The 19,260-nt window shown below is 38.1% G+C and overlaps 1 protein-coding gene across 1 annotated transcript; it reads left to right on the forward strand.

The window, feature by feature from the left end:
• The first annotated feature begins 2,871 nt into the window (after window positions 1-2,871).
• Window positions 2,872-13,360, forward strand: abhd15a (abhydrolase domain containing 15a). The gene is made up of 3 exons (XM_027999351.1): window positions 2,872-3,772; window positions 9,620-9,972; window positions 11,833-13,360. Exons 1-3 carry the CDS (start codon window positions 3,263-3,265, stop codon window positions 12,467-12,469), a joined length of 1,500 nt encoding a protein of 499 aa, XP_027855152.1. The 5' UTR covers window positions 2,872-3,262; the 3' UTR covers window positions 12,470-13,360.
• Window positions 13,361-19,260: the final 5,900 nt, after the last annotated feature.

Consider the following 19,260-nt stretch of genomic DNA (forward strand, 5'->3'; position numbering starts at 1 on the left):
TGCAACATCAGACAATTTGCCTCGACCTCATGTTGATTTCCTTTCAGCCTTTTAAATGTTTTCTTTGAGTGTAGTGTAAAGGGTTTTTTCTTAAATGTGCAGCTTGATGTGGAGGTAAATGTTAGCAAAATCTCAGCTAGAAGACTTAATTCATTTACTGTGCCAAATACAACCTCTAGGCTGCTTCTTCATTTTGGCCTAGTAACCTACTTTTTTTCTAACGCGTCAGCAGTGCTGGGGAAAACACTGCACAGCCTGCAAAGCATAGGACCTGATAGCAGTTTAGAGGGATCACCATGTGCACCAATACATACATTCTAATTTTTATGTATTTTTTTTGCAACACTGAATGAAACAGAAGAAACGGTTACTAGTCTGCTCAGAAGGACCATGGATTGTTGTGTTTCTCTAGTCACTCAATGATGTAGAGAGTTTCCAGATGCCAGTTATGACTGCATTTGCTGCAATCACAGAGCAGCCAGATTTATATTGATATCAAGTTTGACATTAGTGCACTCTGTTTTCTAATTTGCTGACTCTCGATGGCAGTGTTGTACTGGATTTGTTACCCTGATATTAGAGTAGATAGAAGCACATCACATGTTTCAGATTTTGATTTGTTTAAAAAAAAATTACAATTTCCTCTTCCTTCCTTCCAACATTTTGCTATTTTGTGCTGATTGGTCATATAAAACTTAAATAAAATATACTTTGTGGCTCTACCATGACAAAATGGGAAAAAGTTTAGCTTACTTAAAACATCTTTTCATAGCTACCAGTGAAACTAAACATTGTTAGTTTCCTTAGACTTGCTACACACAGGCTGCATTTACCAGAGCTTTCTCTCTGACATAGGTCTTTCATCAAACAAATATTGTTACATGTAAAATTCAAACCTTATCTAATAAAGTCATCTTTTTGTCATTTTTACCTAAAATAAAATGTGATTTGATGACCTCCTTTCCTGCTTTTATCAATGCAAAATAGGTTATTGCTGCCCAGATGGCTCTTTTTGTCCCTTGTGCCTGTCAAAAAAGATTTTTCTTTTCCTCGTGTGACCTTTACAGAGTCACTGGCTCTGAATATCATCAGATATTTTATATTGTTGCCCTGTTTCACAGTTGTTTCCAAGCATGTAGAAAAAGGTTGACATTTCCATAAATAAAACAGATTTGAAGAGAAACACAATGTAAACTCAACCAATTAATATGTGTGTGAGCTTTGAATGATGAAGGAAGTGAGTAACGAGATGCCAACATCAATATTTAATTCACACTTTATGCAGGATAGATAGATAGATAGATAGATAGATAGATAGATAGATAGATAGATAGATAGATAGATAGATAGATAGATAGATAGATAGATAGATAGATAGATAGATAGATAGATAGATAGATAGATAGATGAAAAATGACTTAGGCCATTATTTTAGGTAGGAGATTCTATTATGTGGTCACAATAGTCCCTAACTATTGACAAAACTTCTAATTTCCAAGAAATAAACCAGCATGATGTAACTCATACTCAACTCAACCATTACAAAAGTACTTCATACTCCCTGAATGGTTCTACCTGTTACTGCCAAACCAGTAATTTATTGAGATCTTTTGTAGAATAAAACAAAGTGCTACGCGTTTGTAAAATGAAAGAAAAGTGATAAATGTTACTATTAAATGGTTTTCATGAATAAAATTTTAAAAATCTGCTCTGCCTTTATACTCAGAACCTCCTGAGGTCAACAATTTCAGAAACAACCTTTTGCTTTCTTCAGCAAAAATATTTAGATATCTCTTCTGCGTAAACCTTCAAACGACCACTCCACCGATATGGTTGAAAGAGCCTTTCCACTGCAGCTCTGGCTGCTTGTAAGCATCGTCCTGCTGAAACATGAACCTCCACCCAAGCATCAAGACTTGTCCAACAAGTCTTCTTGTCACCTCTGACCTGCATCTTTGTTCCTGCTGAAGAAAACATGGTTAGGATATTACCTAATTTTATTCTGCTATTGCCACACCAGGTCTATATATGTGATGTGCTTTATAAATAAATTTGACTTGACTCAAAAGCACTGTCCTTCTCAGTTAGCATCAAATAATCTCATGTACGTGACTACAAAAGATTATTTGATGAATCATCACTTTTTCTGAAATGAACAGAGCAAAGTGAGATGTTGAAAGTTTGGATTACTTTTTTAGGATAAAAAAAACCCAATTTGAAATAGGATTTTGCGAGATTCTGGGCTTTTTGCTGAAGACCAGGGTTGTGAGAAGTATGACCCGATCATTTTGATAACTTTGAAATGACCTGTTGGTACTGAGTGATACTTCAAACAGGAGGGACAGATCTAAACTGCTTATGTTATCTAACTGCTGTTTTAGGTATGTAAATGTAGCTGGATGAAATGCAAATTGACAAGGGGCTTACGTCAGCATCAGTACCAAGAAATACCTCTTATCCAAATAGGAGGTATGCTATAAAACTGCATTTTGCATCCAATTATGCAGTACGGCTTATATATTTTGTCCTTTCCCACACGCATCTCATTTAGAAAACAGAAACTGTTCACCTGCTCAACAGGTCACTTTGCATAGAGCGCATGAAAAGAAGTGACCATAGTCTATGGCTCTGATTATGACTGTACCCTTGGTGGTTTAAATGCACAAGGTCGCAAGTTCCCAAATTAATTTAGCAGGAATTTAGATCTCACTGATACCGATCAGAAACTGGCTGTACTTATTGTTTGTTTGTTTTTTTTCCTAGAAATGTTGAAATGTTAATAAAACTCCTGATTCCTGGAAGTTGCTTGTTTTAATGAGTCAGCTTAAAAACATCATCAGGATGACATGTTCGGTCAGAAGGAGGGGAGTGTGCGAGGCGTTTCCAACACGAGCTGCGCGCTGATCTCAGGCATTAGTTGTGTTTGGGCACCACAGGTTTAAGCATCACTCTCTTGGAGCTGCGTGCTTGAAACTGTGAGCGGATCCCAAGCTGCGTCCGGAGAGGAAAACGTGCTGGAATTAAAGCAGAATCCGCTACGCAAAGACCGCCGTGTGTTTCCGATGGACCGGTCGGTGCGCGCTGGCACAGGAGGGAAGTAAACACCTCCTTTAAAGGGCTAAGCAGTTTTGAAACAATTTTGGGGGGAAAAACTGTAAGAATGACAGCTGCCTTGGATATTAGTCGTGAATGTAAACTTCATTTTCAGATACAGCCGTCAAAGTGATCGCGTTCTCCTGATTCCACTTTGCAGACCGCGCCAATGCTGGAATGGCTTGTGGCTTTCTGTGTTGTAATCCTGGTGCTTTTCATATGGCCGGGCACCAAATATCTGTTTGGTCCCAACGCCTTCCCTCAGAGGCTGGGCGTTTCACAGCTGGCAGCCGGCAGCGACGGTGCCCGCTTGGTGTGCGCGGAGGGAGCTGACGGCACCGGGAAAAAAACACGCACTGTGTCGCTCATCTGCAAGCCCTCGGCGCTGGCCAAGTACCTCCAGAAGCACTGCAGGACTTTCAGCTGCTACTCTCCGTGCGGCGGATGGACGTGGAGAGCCAGCGCTTTTCTGCAGAGCGCGTACGAGGCGTGCTGGCCGTGCGACAGCTCGGTCCAATTCGTGCGGGACAACCTACAGCTCAGCGACGACGGGCTGGTATCGCTGGACTGGGCTGTGCCGTCCCACCACAGGAGACGTAGGACTTCCAGTCACTCCACCAGCCCAGTTTTGCTCATCATCCCCAACTCCTTCGGAAAGATCACAAGGAATGTGGTGAAGGTAACTAATTAAGGCCTGAGTTCTGTTGCACAATTTCCTGCAGAATATAGACATAAAATAAAAATTTGCAACAAACTGTAAGCAGTAACAGATTTTTCCACCAGAGCTGTGGATGGGCAGCTCCTCCAAAGTTGCCATAGACCTCTTGGCTATACCTCACTGATTAATGCTCTAATGTTTTAGTGATGCAGCAGTTGATCAGAGGTCTGTCAGCTATTGGGATATTATTTGATGACATTAGCCTGTTTTAAACTTCTCCACATGTTTCTCCCTAACCTGTCTGCTGTGCTCCTTGACCTTCATGATGCTGTTTGTTCACTAATGTTCTCTAACAAACCCCTCAGGGCTTCACTGTTATAACAGCTGGATGAATACTGAGATCAAATCACAAGACTAGGCGACTGCTGAATACTTGGTTCATCTCAGTGTTATTTAGAGAATGCACACCAACACTTCTGATTTTTTTTTTTTGTTATCTTTTGCCAGGTCCTGAAAATGACGAGCTGTTATAATTGGAAACTGCATTTAGCTGCATTTGATTTTAGTGTAGTTTTTGTTTGTCTTTTCCATCAAGTACATTCTTATATAGTTAGATGCATTGCTGTTAAAATGCATCACTCTATAAATCTGAACATGAACATAAGGGATTTGTTTTGTTTTACTTGAATGATGGAAAAATAAATTGAATACAGACTCATGCAGTTTATAAAAGCAATTCCATCTTCTCAAAGCAGAAGGGTTTTAGTAAAGTGACACTGAAAGATGCAAACATCCCAATCTGCCATTTGGGGAAAACAGCAGCTTCCTGGGGCAAAGTCATACTCCTTTGGAGGAAAAGAGCAGATTGGTTAAAAAACAGAGAGCTGATGCACGGCAGTCTTTCTACAGCTCCTTCCAATAGACTGACAGAGGTAATTGAGTGAGGGATTACAAAGCATCACTTGACTTGTGAAGCCGGGAGCACCCCGGCTGGGCCCTTTCATTGTTCAGGGCACCTGGCATCACGCTTCATTGCACTCTCTTAACCTCTGTGTGCAAATCTGTCACAGGCTCCCTGTCAGCTCTATATCATTAAAAAAGCCAGCTCTACGAGCACGGTGTTAAAAAGTAAATATGCTCAATATTAACCTGTAAATCCAAGGAAATTTATGGGTGTGTAATGAAGCGCCTCGTTCAGACAGATGAGCTCATCTTCCTTTTTTCATGCTCTCTTGGTGATGTGGTCATCCGTTCACATTTGAAAGAACTGCACACTAAAGTAAGACTTAAGACTGCCTCTGTCACCGGTGAAATTCACTATGCAGAAAGAGATCACAGTGCGAGAAAGTGAGTAAGTGCGGCAAAGAGATGAAAGCGCTTGTGCTGTGTGAGCATACACACTCGTGTCTGTATCTGTGACACAGAGAAGAATCAGAGAGATATGTGGGTTATGGAGCCTGTGATCTTCAGCTCCCTTTTATCACAGAACACAAACATTTTTAAATGGATGACTTGTCTGAACTTCTGTGATTTTATATTTTTGCAAACATGTTGTCTTCTTCTACTTCCATCTTTAGGACCAAAGTGCCATACATATTGAAAAAAGATGCCAGAATCAATATAAAAAACCCCCATAAAACAGGGGAAAGAACATACAGTAAAAATTAGCTTCTCAAGGGACGTCAGAGGCTGAAGAGATGAGTTTTAATAAGTAAAAAAGAGAGAAAATAGTTAAGTCTAAAAGGTTAAATGGAGAAGACAAAGGAATGCATTGAAACAAAAATATATATATATTTTAAATGTACAGGCAGCCAGTGGAGAGGAGCTAAAATTTGGGTTATGTGCTCATATTAACTTGTACAAGCCAAGTGTGCTTTCTACCATCTTGGACTAGAAAATAATATAACTACTTGCAAAAGTGCATTGTGTTAATCAAGACAAGTGTTGAAAAAGGCATGACTTAGAATCTCTAAATGCTTCTTAGAAAGGCCTTGCTTAACTTTAACCATCATTTACCCCACAGATAGTGATGGTTGTCTTGGCCAAGGATCCTACATCTACGGGGACGGTTTCTTCTGTGCCAACAAACCATAACTTCTGTTTTACTTTTATTAAATTTTAGAAAGTTGAAAGAGATCCAAGCCTTTACATCATCGAGATACTGTGATGTAGCACAGAATACAGTTTTCTTTGATAGTGGAACATAAATTTGAGTGTCGTCAGCATGATATTGGAGAGATATGCCACAGAGCCAAGTGGGAGCAAATAAAGAGACAAGAGCTTTGTTAATTCAGTTTGGCATACATCATGTAGTCATTATATCCTTGATGTAGAGATCAGAGGTTAGTCTGAAGCAGAATTAAAACTCAAGGAAAATACATACATTTGAGACAATATATGCATTTGATCTACCTTTGTAATGCAAGTAGCCCAGGTCTGTACTAAAATACAGAGCTAGTCTTGTTTGTATGTTCCAATTACCTGTTAGATATATCTAAATATATCCTGGTATAAACCAGCCCCTTGTTCTAACGTTTTCTTCTTACAGAGGGTCTGCATCCTCGGCTATTGAGAAACGATTGCTTGCTGGAGGCATAAACTTTGTTGAAGTTTTATATTTCATCTAACGTGTGGCTTTGCAGTGTTTCCCCTAGGGACTTTGTCTTAGGGTGAGGGGCCCACCAAGTCACATCTGCACCTGCAAGTTTTACAAACGCTAACCCACTCTTGCTAACTTACCAACTTTTTCACTAAATCGGTATCTGCATCTTTTTAACGATTGTTCTTTGATTGGCCAAAGAACTGCAATAGGTGCATCTTTATGTTCTTTTAATAACAGCACTCACTCTACCAATCAGTGTAATCAATGTAATGACATACTCCATTTATGGCTCTCTCTTCCTTTCTATATCTCTTTTTCTGTCCGTTTCATCTACAGTATCTTTAGAAGCTAGAGAATTAGTCCAGCAGTTTTTTCAAAATTTTCTGTACTGCTAAAGCAGCTTGCTTAGCAGCTTGCATCTCAAGTGAGAATAAAATGGCAGAGGTAACCCACACAACAGCAAAACCACAATGTTGCTGTGTCTCTGCAGCACCATCATACCTTTCAAAGCTTATTCCAAAATGAATTGTGGTGTTCAATTTTCTCTGACAAAATCAACTACAGGAGGGTCTAGTTGCTTTGCTTTTTATATTTATTTTGAGACAACAGAATATTATTATCCTCATAACCTATGACTATAAAAAAAGACTATAAAGGAGATTCACTTTAACAGTTTATAATTTTTTATCCTCATTTTGAAAGACATCACACCGAAGGAACTGCAATATATCGAAGGTGTGGAAAGATGTGTAGGAAGGAACCCAGTTTTTATTATTAAAGAGAAGTATTTTCAATATCCATAAATATTTCTGCAGGCAGACATCCAGCGGTTGTACCCATCTCACCTTACAACATTAACTCCCCTGCTGACAGAGCGGCTTCATCGAGCACATCATGACCTAGTAAAGGTGAATTTGATGTGCTTTACACATTGTTTGTGGAATTTATTTTTAGGTGTAGTTCTTTTTGTAAAGACACAGAAAATAATAGTTGTATTATGTGGGGATTTTCTTTGCAATGTACCCCTCGACTTTGTCCTTTCTCAGTCTAAGAGGAGAGCAAGCTGCTTTGACTGATTACATTTTTAGTGGGATGCAATTTTAACCGGGCTCCGGTGCAGGTAATGTAGGAACAATTTATTGGTAATGGTCATGACTGTATCACCTCTGGATATAATCATAGAGGAAAAACTCAGCTTTTCCAAACCAGATTTATCATCAATAAAACAAGCTGTATGAATCACCTGTATCATTATAGTTACCACAAATTATGTGTATCAAATGCTTAGTCTTGCAAAAAGTATGGCCATCCACCGAACATTCAAGGCACATTTTGTCGCATAGCAACTAAAACCTTCAATGTGTCTTACTGGGATTTTACGGGACAGGTCAACACAAATTAGCGCATGTGTGTCAAGTGGAAGGAAATGTAATAAGACATTTTGTTTCTGGCAAAAATGTCAAGGCCCTACTGCCCATCCGGTTGTTTATAGTGCAGGCTTTCCGGTAAGCTTCATTGAGCTGCTGCATTGCATACGTCATGGGCAGACATTAGCGATTGCGTAGTCACGCCTCCAGCAAGCAATCTTTTCTCAGTACCCTGCAGGCTGTATAGTACCTGTAGAGGTGAATCTGTTTTATTGTTTTGCTATCTGATGGTTTGTTGCATTTAAAGGTTTGTTGATGGGATTTGATTTTAGTTCTAAATGTGAAATAACTTGAACTAATCAATAAGAACTGAAGGAAGTATCACTCTTCAATATAGAAACCCTCTACTACAGTAATACTGTAAGGTCAGAGCGGGGCGTTTTGTCCAGTGTGCAGTCTCTGCTTCAGGAATTTATCACTGAGCTGACATTTAATCAGCCTTGTTAGAAAACTGCTGAAGCCACTTGTTCCTTTGAACTTTTTCTGCAAAGGAACATTTCTTTCATAATCCAGTGTTATTTTCAATATTTTTGTCAAAAATAAACCTACTGTGCAAAATATATGTATTAAATCTGTTCATTTCCAATTTAAGATTCATAGAAATCATTAGAAGTGCAATGATGCTTCATGGTCTCTGTGTCTGTGTATGCAGAACAGGAACAATTGTGCCAGGGAAATCTAAATCATGCCTTTAGGCTGTCAGTATTGCTAAAGATCTTTGGAAATTCAAGCTGAAGTGTGCAGATTTAATTCATATGTCTTTTGCTTATGCTATCTATTTGGATAACAATGATTCATTCTGATGGGTAAATGAGTGATGTTCTGGTGTAACAGTTTGTCACTGCACTTTTCTGACTGTCTTGCAGCTTTTAGAGTAAATCTTCTTATCTTGCATAATTTGTTGCTGCTGTAAATGTTAGATCCAGGAATGTTGTTCCTTCTCCTTCATTCAGGTCTACTTTATGTAGAAACTGAGCTAAAAGTAACGTTTTTTTGCCCAGTTTATTATCTGATATGCAAATAACAAACTGCATCAAGTTTATGACAAACCTTTAGTGATTGAATTGTTTGCAGGTTGATCTGAATCTGACTGTGGAATTTTATCGGAATTAATTAAACTTATTTGAATTAATTTAGAGTTAATTCTTGATGATTGTATAAAAAATCGACCTCTTTTTCGTGCAAAGTGGTTTGAAAATAAAATTTTTGGCATTTGCTCTGGTCAGTTTAATTGATTAGTTATGTTGTGGGTTTGAATGAAACATAAGCATCAGAAGGAAGAAAAATGGTTGCTTATGTCATGCAGTATTTATTACAAGATATAAACACAGGTTGTAATTTTTCCTTCCTTTGTTTGATATGAAAAGAGTCTGCAGCCTTATTTGGATTTAATTAGAGCATGCATTGTTTTCTGAAACTGTAAGAAAAAGTACATTTCTTTTCTTCCCCAGAAGTGAGCAAAAGAGAGTAAAACAATACTTTTGATCAGTTACAAGTTAATGTAATGATTTTAAAAAAATTAAATCTACAAAATTATTTTTGTCAAATATATTTATGGGTATCTTTTATCTTGTTTTTTCAAAGAGTTTTCAGTGTAATCTGACCATGTCACAGCAGTGTTTTGAGTTAGTGGGCCCAAAAGAGAGATTGCTTAATTCTCTGACATTTCAAAGAGGCTATGTCACGCTAATTCAATCATTGGTTTGCTCATAAAAACAACAAAAGTCAATTGCTTCACATCACTCCAGCCTGTAAGCGTTTCCTTATCAGCCACTGCGGCCTAGTATTTTTGAGACATTGAATCATTTATTATCCTGTTTCTGCTCTATGTCTCTACAGTTGTGTGAATCGGCTCTATCCCACGGCTACCTCCCTGCAGTCTTCAACCGCCGCAGCCACAATAGCACTCCACTGACCACCCTCAAACTGCAGCAGTTTGGCGACCCTTCGGATCTGCGAGAGGCTGTGCGCTACATTCGCTACCGACAGCCCGCCGGAAGACTGTACGCAGTGAGCGAGAGCTCGGGGTCGGGCCTCCTCCTGTCCTACCTGGGGGAGTGTGGATCCTCCAGTTATGTGACGGCAGTGGTCTGCCTGTCACCTGTGTTTCGCTGCCAGAGCTGGTTTGAGAGTGGGCTATGTTGGCCCCTGCAGTGGGTGCTGGCACTGTATCAGAAGATATGTCTCAGCAGGTAAGGAGGGGGAGATGAACGAGAAGAAATTATAATTAGTGGTTTAATGATACGTCAAGTTCACGACTCAAGATGATACGCCAAAATGAGGTTTACCAGACGAGACAAAGTTTGAGCAATATCTTGGGGAAAACTTTTAGATTTTGAAACAAACTTTGAAAAACAAAATCGCAATTTGGCTTTTAAAGAATTTGAAATCGGTAGGTGTGTGACAAAATCTGATGGCACAAGATCTACCAATATTGTGAAATAATGTTTCTGTCTCAAAGAACTAATCAGTTGCTACCAGCATGTTACTGCTGAACTTGCGTGCATAAGAACAAAACAAGCCTCTGTTGAAGTCTCTTGTTAGGGAGCATTTTGGGTGCAGAGTAAAATAATAAAAATGCTTACATCAGCAAACTATTTCATGTATTACAGTGACGAAAGTCTCCCTTTCATCATCTCTGGTTAGATATCTAAAATACTTATTTTACTCAAATCTGAACTAGATAATTGTACATTAACCCCTTAACTGTCACCCTCAAATTGTTAACATGTAAGTCAATGTATCCATGAGAACATCGGGGATAATTAAGGGGTTAAAAGAGACCTTTTAACAGAGTTTAAAAATAATGAAACCTTTAACCTATTAATGAACTACAGTTTTTTTAAATACCTCTTCTGGTCCCCAAACCTTCAAATGATGAGGGGTGTTGATATATTCACAAATTAAATCACACGCTAGTAGCAAGTTAAGGTGTCATTTGACAGATTTCTCTTCTTTAAGAAATATTAAGTAGTTTATTCTTAATCAAGTTCAAGACACAAGGTAATAAGCCTTGATAGAAACCAATTTCTATCAGGTTGGATAAAAACTGACTGTCTATAATTGTGGAAATGGAAACAATAAACAGTCAAAGGGAGACAAACACTTGCCCTGTTTGGTTTTTGAGAACTTCATAGCTGCCAGATGACGACTGGCTGAAATGATCTGCAAATAGACCAACTATGCAAATGTGCGCCTTTTAAAAATAAAGAGAAAACTCAAGCTACTTTAGGTTTGACACCTCTAAATATTATTGTATCACTGGAATCTGTAATAAAGTCATATTTTTAAAGGACTTTGTGTAAATTTAGTTTTAAACCACCTTACTCTGCAATGATACCCAATGCATTCTTTTAACAATGTTTTCCAGGTTTGTTGGAGTAAAATAAAAACAACTTTTATTTGATTTCGCTCATATCTCACCCCAAGATATTCTATGTCTTCATAGAGATATGAAGAAGCTGTAGTGGCGCAGCGGGTTAGCACGCCCCACGTTTCGTTTGGAGGCCTTAGTCCCGCGGACGTCGGGGGTTCGACTCCCGGTCCCGACGACCTCTGCCACATGACCTCTGCCACATGTCCTCCTTCAAAAAATGGTGCTGGCTCAGCTGGCTGCCTGCAGACACAGCTCCTGTCGTGTGCTGTAACTGCGAAATAATTTCCCTGCTGGGATGAATAAAGTAAAAATTATTATTAGATATTGATTTGTTTTTTCTTCCGATTAGCAAAAAGGAGCATTTAAAAAATAGATTGTTTAAAATGAGATGAAAACAGAAATTTTAGACAGTGCATCTGCAGGTACTCAGAAACCATTTATCGGAGAGGCATGGGCTATTGGAGGGAGCAATTAAGTTACCACAGCAACAGATGGCCTGCTTGATGTCAACTTAGTGATTCTGAGAGACATCGTGACCCAGGTGAAGTTCCTCAAATCAAAGCTATTAGAGAATCTGAGACCTGTGCGGCTCTTGAGCATTGATTTACTGTTTTCCACCTAGTGTCTCTCTTTTCATGTCCTGCTTTGTTCATTTGCATCTGTCCTCATATTGCAGGTACAGGACGGCGCTGGGGGACATCATGCACACAGACACTCTTTTTTCTAGCTGTTCCCTGCGTGGGGTGGAGGAAGCCCTCTTCTGTCAGTCTGGCTACGTTGGCTCCACATCTGGGACCAGCAGTGGTTGCAGCGCTTCAGGAGCCTGGGATGCTTACTGGGAACGCAACGAACCCTTAAGAGACGTGGATGAAGTGGCTATTCCTGTTCTGAGTGTGTGCGCTAAAGACGACCCTGTGCGAGGAGACGCCCAGTCCTCCCTGCCCCTGGAGCTCTTTGAGACAAACCCACACTTTTTCCTCCTTCTAACAGACCGTGGAGGTCACTGTGGCTTCTCCACCCAGTCGAATAGAAGTGCCGGAAGCGCAGCAGGCTCTGTGGTCGCAACAAGTACAGTGGACAACCATGGCCCCAACTGGAGTCACAAAGTCATGCTGGAATTCTTCCGAGCGACCACGGACTTCTTCAATGCAGAGGAGCGAGCGAAGCAGTTCGCTGCGAGGAGGAGAGGGCTGGGAGGAGCTGCAGGGGGGTGGGCCTTTCGTTACCGCAGCGTCAGTACTTGTAAACGAGTGCCAGCATGTTCCCATAATATTCATGCAATTTATAACTGGCAGAGATCGTATACTCGATGAGGTAGAGGGAATTTTTTGAGTTTCATTCTATGTGTTTGTGCTCAGACTTGTATAACTGTTGATGAAAGCTGCAAAATGTCTCCAAGACTGAGTTAAATTTTTCTCTAAATCAGCATTTCTTTATGTTTTTTTATTAAAAAAAATCAAGTCCCCTATTGCTTGAGTCATCGCAATGGCTTGTAAATAATTTGAAAAGTATCGCATCATCATTATTTTATAGTTTTTGGTCAGTGCATATTATGCACAAAACCTTAAACAATTCAGAGGAAGTCAAAAGCTCCTCAGGATGTCAGGTACATGCACTCAGACCTGAACGATGCTTATCTGGGAAGGGTGGGGAAATCAGAACCAGAGTTCAAAACAGAGTTCTCATAATTGGATGATTTAGTCATATTCAACAGCTGAAATTCTTAAACTTTTGCATTTTTTGTATGTATTATTAAAAATTCCTATTTAATGTCATATTAATATTTTTCACTAAAGTGATTATTCATATTCATATGTTCATGTAGCATGGATTATTTTTGTTAGGTTTTCCTGTTTTGAGTGCAGGTGTTGCAATTTTTTATTTTATGTAAAATACATTCATTGAGTCATGCCTGGGAAAGAAAGAAAACTAAGTAGAATTTCAAAAGAATTAATAATGAATCCTATTTCTAATACTATATACATGGAAGATATATTATTTGTGTCATGTTCAGGGAAATGTCATGTCAACAGAGAAACTGTTTCTATTTATTTCCATTCTCATCACTTAATCATCCGTTATTCAAATTCTTCAAAGCCAGCTAATATAAATATTGTTTTTTATCCTTAAACTTTATTTGTGTAATTTCTTGTGCACCAACTACATACATTCTGAAAGACAACAGACATGGTGCTGAGAAAATTTTTTAAAGTGATTAGTAGTTGTGAACCAGTGAAAAGTCAAAGTGCAGCACGCGAGATGACATCTTGACTAAAGCTTTTATTTTTCATAATCCCTGGAGAGGTGAAGACATGATTCAGGTGAGCAAAGTTTTTCAGAATCGCCAAAACCAAATATTTATCTGAAACAGGAGAAACAGAAGCAGTTTTAAAGAGCATCACACTGAAGCCAAACAGTTTAGACAAAAGGTTAGGAAGTAGGGTGTCCTGACTTGATTAGTTACAATTTTTGTTGTTGATGAATAAAAGAGTTAATTCGGGAAGTTTGCTATAAATTAAATCACTTTATTTTACAGATATTAACATAAATAAATAAATTATGTGAACATTTCTTAAAACAACTGAAAGCCTAACATGCCCTGGTGCAACAGAAATGCATTTCTCCTTGCTCTGATTGGTTGTTTCTGATTGGGAGCTGGGAAAAGGTGGAGAAACTATTTATTTTCACAAATTATCTCTAATACTTTACTGTTACTACTCAAGGATATTTTAACAAATATGTTAAGCCATTAACACTGCATTTAAAAAAAAATAATAGTTACATATGGCAGCTTTAGTAGAAATAATGTGCGACATGGGCCCATGCCTGAAACTTCACCAGCACCCTGTAATTTACTTGTATAGCTGTTTATGCCTAATTTCCTTATGGGGATTTTTTTGGTTTTTGGTCCCCTGGAAGGAAGAGGTCCCCATGACGTGAACGTAAGCAGATCAGTGTCCCCGTGACGTGATGAAAGCCAGCACACGTACACACAAAAACACAGAAACTGACATAAAAAAAACAAGCAATCACAGGATTTTGCATGTTTTATTTGTCTAAAGGAGAATTTATAACCTAATGCCAAGCAGAAACTACCTCTTACCCCAGTTGACTTTTAAAGCATATTATTATGAATAAAGCTAATACTACAAAAGTAATTCCTTAGAAATGTAGTAAGTAATATTATATAAGATTATTAATATGTAGGTGAAAACTTTTTATCAAGTTTTTATTAAACTTAAAATCTACATTAATAAAAAGGTTAGGTGAAATTGCTTATTAAATTTGGAAGAACCCACTAAGCAATGATAAAGACAATGTCCTCAAATGGCGTTGTTAATCAGCGTAGCAGGAGTGGATAAAGGAGAATTACAGTCTTGAAACAGAAGAGTCTGTCCTGATGAGGTTACTCAGCCTTGGGGTAATAATATTTTATTGGTTTTCACCTCCGTTAATCCTCCTTAAATTCTAATAAAGAATGCCAATAGTGTTGTTGTTTCTGATACAAGGTGTTGAAATGCAGAACGTGTTCAAATAAATCAGGTTTCAAATGCGCTATAGAATTTGACAAGCTTAAATGTTTTTGACAGAGTATTTAAAAAGGGTATCTTTAATACCTTATGTTAGTCAGTACGGTATGAATGATTGCTCTGAAAATACTACATAAAGAACCTTTTATAACATCTGGTGATTTCCATCAGGGTGAGTAAAAAGCAGCTACATGGTGAGTTACAGCAGCACTTTTAGGTTTGCACCCCAAACCTAAATAAAATGGTACGTATATTAAGGTTTTGTTCTAATCCATAAACATCAGGATTCACTGGGTTTTTTCTCTTCTCCTGGTTGTGGCTGCCTTTGTAGTGCGCATATTTAAAATGTGATATTTGGCTGTTGCACAGCAAGTCTCAAGAATCACATTCATTCATGTCAAAGACCAAATATTTGAATGCAAAATCTTCTTTATGACTATCAAGACCTGCTGTTTAAGCTGTCAGACTAGATAGTAAAGTTAGCATGCAGGAGCAAATCAGGCTTATAGGCTGCAGAAAATACAACAAAAACAAAGGAGAAGGATAATGCTCTGAAAGCTAGGAATGCTTTATACTTACTGACATTAAGCCTCATAATTGATGGCCGAAATTGTACACAGTCTCCTTTCAATAAACAATTGCTTTCATTAGACTCCAGAAAATTAACCTATTGAGGCAGAATTGCCCTTTCTCATGTCACTTATTCAATTCTGAGCCAATTCCAAACAGACTGCCTCAGTGAGCAGACGCTGATTTAATTAAAATGACTGATACTTAGTTAACAAAGAACCATCGCTTCAATAGCAATAACAACATTTCTAAACTGAGAGAAATGCATAAAAAAGTCACACAATCTGTATCTAAAAGACAGAAAAAGAAAGAAGCAATAATGTGGCTTCCATTGCTTGTTTCCATCATGTGTCTTTTTTTACAGCACAAAAACACTTGGCCAGCTTTTTTTTGTTGTTGTTTTTGATCTCTTGAATCACTGCTGGAAGGTAGAAAAATACAAGAGCAGCAGGAGTTATACATGATAAACTCTTATGTACAGGAGTGGATAGGTAGTAGCTTTGAGTCTGAAAAGTGATGGCCTTTTTCATTTAAAAAAAAGCAAAACAGCATTGTTTTCCTCAACATAAAATAAATAAAATAAAAAATAAAAAGTTAAACTTTTATCCCAAAACGTTGCAAGGTCTGGAGATTGAACGAAAAGTTAAACACATGTCAAAGAGTGTTCACACATTAGAGTGACTGAAGTAGAAAGATTTACGGGCTGAGAATGAGAAATCAGCCAGGCAGACATGACAACAAAGAAATTCCCATTTCTGTATTGCAACAATCAGTGACAAGAAGTCCTGGGAAGATTAACCTAATCTACATAATATATTTTGTAAAGACTCTTTTGACTGTACAGCGAACAGCATGTCATTGTTACAGATGAAACATGATACTGACAGCTCACAAGATTAGGCACACAAGAATGGAGGAAGATTCATCTTGAGCAATATTTTGGGAAAAAATTTTTTTTTTGTTTCCCACAGAAAAAGGTTATAAAAATGGGTAACAGTGTTTGGAAAAATCTTCTGTGTCTTGTTTGTGTTCTGATCACCATTTGTTTTTGTTATTTTTCAGGAACCTAAAATCTACGATGCTGACAGACTAACAACTGAATCAATGAAATTAATAAAGGCCCAAACTCTCATACTATCAAAAGTGAGGTTCGACTGGGATTGTGACGTTCTGGTGAAGAGTCATTCCCCTGTGTGCAAGAAGCCTCCAAGATTCATACGTGCAAGAATTCATACTTTAAATTGTGACATCAAAACAGAGCTAAAGCCTGGAGTTGGACTTCTGTTGCAGGAAAATTTCATGTGGCAGCCATGATAATTTAAATTAGTACCATCCAAAGTAGACTCAATATGTGTACATTTAATTATTCTTGATATTTGGAAAGGTTTGCATCATTTAGCATAGGTACCCAAGGTATGATGCTGCAGCCCATGGCAAACTTAAAATAAATAAATAAATAAATAAAATTCTCTTTGTAAACAAAATGTTTAATGGATTTGGGCTCTTATTAAAATCACATATCCGATTTAAAAGTTGTGGATCTTCTTTAAAGCTTTTGCAACTATGCATTGTCAGTCAAAGCATGATGAGTTGTCCTTATTAGCTGTCAACCTTCCTTACGTTAAAATAAAAGTCTCAATCACAAAGAATACAGGAGAAATACTAAATCCAATACCTTAATGTCTGGGTTTTACCACATGAAATATTATGCTGTCATGACACAGACTTCAAACTGTTGATAAATATAGCAAATATCTAATATTTAGTTTCTCTACACCTCTCACAGTTATTTAACTTCTAATAATCCTACAAGATTAAAAAAGGCTGAGGCAGAAAATCTTCCTGAACTCACTGAAATGTCAAGTTCATGAAAACAGAAGAGAGAAGTCACAAAATACAACGGAGTTGCTATAAAGCATAATTGCTCAAACATAATTTCATGCTGAAAAATGTAGATTATCTATGTATTACCAAATAAATAAATATACATTACATTCATGTAGAAAAGTCATATATTTAAACTGTCAGGCCTTTTTTTGAGAACAGCACTTCAGGAAGAGAATTTATTTGGAGCAGTGGCGCCATCTTGTGGGCGTGGAGTTGAACATAAAGCTTCTCACCACATTTATAGTGTTCAGTCACACACCCCCACTGCTATTCACTAACAACAAACATTTCCTGCTCTTACTATCTGAAAATGTTGCCATAGGGTCGACGTTAGACCTGATACTATTCTGTTATTTCTAACTGGTTTGTTCAGTCACATGCCAGTTTCTTTACTTTTAATTGCTTCTAACAGAAACCCAGGTGGCACAATTACTGCCCCTCCCACTGTCATTATTCTGTACCCCTGCCCTCCTCCACCTTCTCCATTGCCTCTTGCCTCCAAGACAGCAGTTTGTCTTTTCCTAAAACATTTGACATTGTTGAAGCAGACAGAAAGAAAGAGAGGAATCTTTTACCAATCCTCACAATGTCTGCACATTCTCTCTGATGTTCTCTTATCTTCAACTCACCACGCAGGGAACTGGGATATGTTCAAGTAATGTGGTTTATATTTTAGGTGCTTGTTGAAGCACCTAAAATACCTGTGCCTGTATGTTTTTGGTTATTATTCTGCGTAAAGAACCAATGACTATCCATGTTAATTTGCTAGTAGGGTTTTTTATTTAAAACTTCCCGGCAGGTAGCTAGGTAGGTAGGTAAGCGGGCAGGCAGACGTGTTTCAGTGCTGCTGCAATAAAATATTTTTTTAACCTTATATTAACTGAGACTTTAAAGGCAGCAACTCTTATAATCGTACCTTTAAAATAAAATAGTAAATATTAAAAAAGTAAAGCTATAAAAAGGTTTCAATGGAATAAAAAAATATTCAGCTTATGACACTGATCAAATCTTCTGAGGCGCAAAACACTGACACCAACTACCTGGATTCTGTTAGCGAAGATCAGATTCACTACCACAGCATTCGCTGAAGCTTCACATCCTTCATGCTTTAAATAGGCTTGTCTGTGTCCCTGTGACCTGATTTCACGGTGATGAACCATGCCATCTGAGCCATGAACTATCTATATCAGGAACGGGCCACTCCTCCTCCTCTGTGACTAAAGTCACCAGCAGAGGGCAGCATCTCGGGGCTTCAACCTGGAATGTTCCATGCTCCGGCTTCCTCAGGGGTTGCCTCTCCGCTCACACAGACAATGACGCAGCTATCTCTGCTTTTGGCTTGGAAACTGCCTATATATTTAGCACCTTGTTTAAAATTAGAGTCCTGCACATGGGGAATATATTTAGCTGATAGTTTAAATAGATACCTGCTGAGTCACACAGACTGGACACAGCAGCTATAGTATATCTAAGGCAGATGTAAAAGGAGAATCCACCTTCTGTAAAAATATAAACAAGTATGGTGAGAATTTATGGGTACTTTATGCCACATACTTCTACAGTGACAGTGAGTTAAAGGCAGTGAACAGGAATCTCTCAGCACATTTTCAGTGCCACACCCTGCTTTTATTAGATGATTGCAACCACAAACACCTTGCAGGTACATGACTGCTTTTAAATTCACTGTGAAAAGTGATGAGGGAAATAAGAACAAAACTGCAGTACATGAAAATATGAATATTTTATACAAACAGAAATGAGTAGGATTTAAACTTAGCTTCTTGAGGCTGTTTTCTGAAGTTGCAACGGTTTATAGTAGCTAATGCATATTTAAAGGCTTCTAATCAAAAGGGTGCCATTTTTATACAAATATATTCAGTGTTAACCGTCTGGAGGTCATTAATCACGGTGCTTACTTTTGGTCTACAAATCAATAGATAATTGATGTGGTGATGACAAGAAGCTTCATCAACGTGTCAGTCAGTCCAGAAACGACATTTTTCATAAACCTGAAATATATAATAAAGTCTACTGTAGATCAATAACAACCAGAACACTGTTAGCAGAAAAACACAGGAGGAAATTTCAACTAGAAAATCTGACACATATTAAGTATA

Source organism: Xiphophorus couchianus, chromosome 18 (genome assembly GCF_001444195.1).
Source record: "Xiphophorus couchianus chromosome 18, X_couchianus-1.0, whole genome shotgun sequence".
Taxonomy (NCBI): Eukaryota; Metazoa; Chordata; class Actinopteri; order Cyprinodontiformes; family Poeciliidae; genus Xiphophorus; species Xiphophorus couchianus.

What these genes read in the sequence shown, in the direction of transcription:
- abhd15a (XM_027999351.1), top strand. Translation starts at nt 3,263, where the DNA reads ATGCTGGAATGGCTTGTGGCTTTCTGTGTTGTAATCCTGGTGCTTTTC. An exon ending in TCACAAGGAATGTGGTGAAG is followed by an intron (nt 3,773 to 9,619) that starts GTAACTAATTAA and finishes ATGTCTCTACAG; the next exon opens with TTGTGTGAATCGGCTCTATC. An exon ending in CAGAAGATATGTCTCAGCAG is followed by an intron (nt 9,973 to 11,832) that starts GTAAGGAGGGGG and finishes CTCATATTGCAG; the next exon opens with GTACAGGACGGCGCTGGGGG.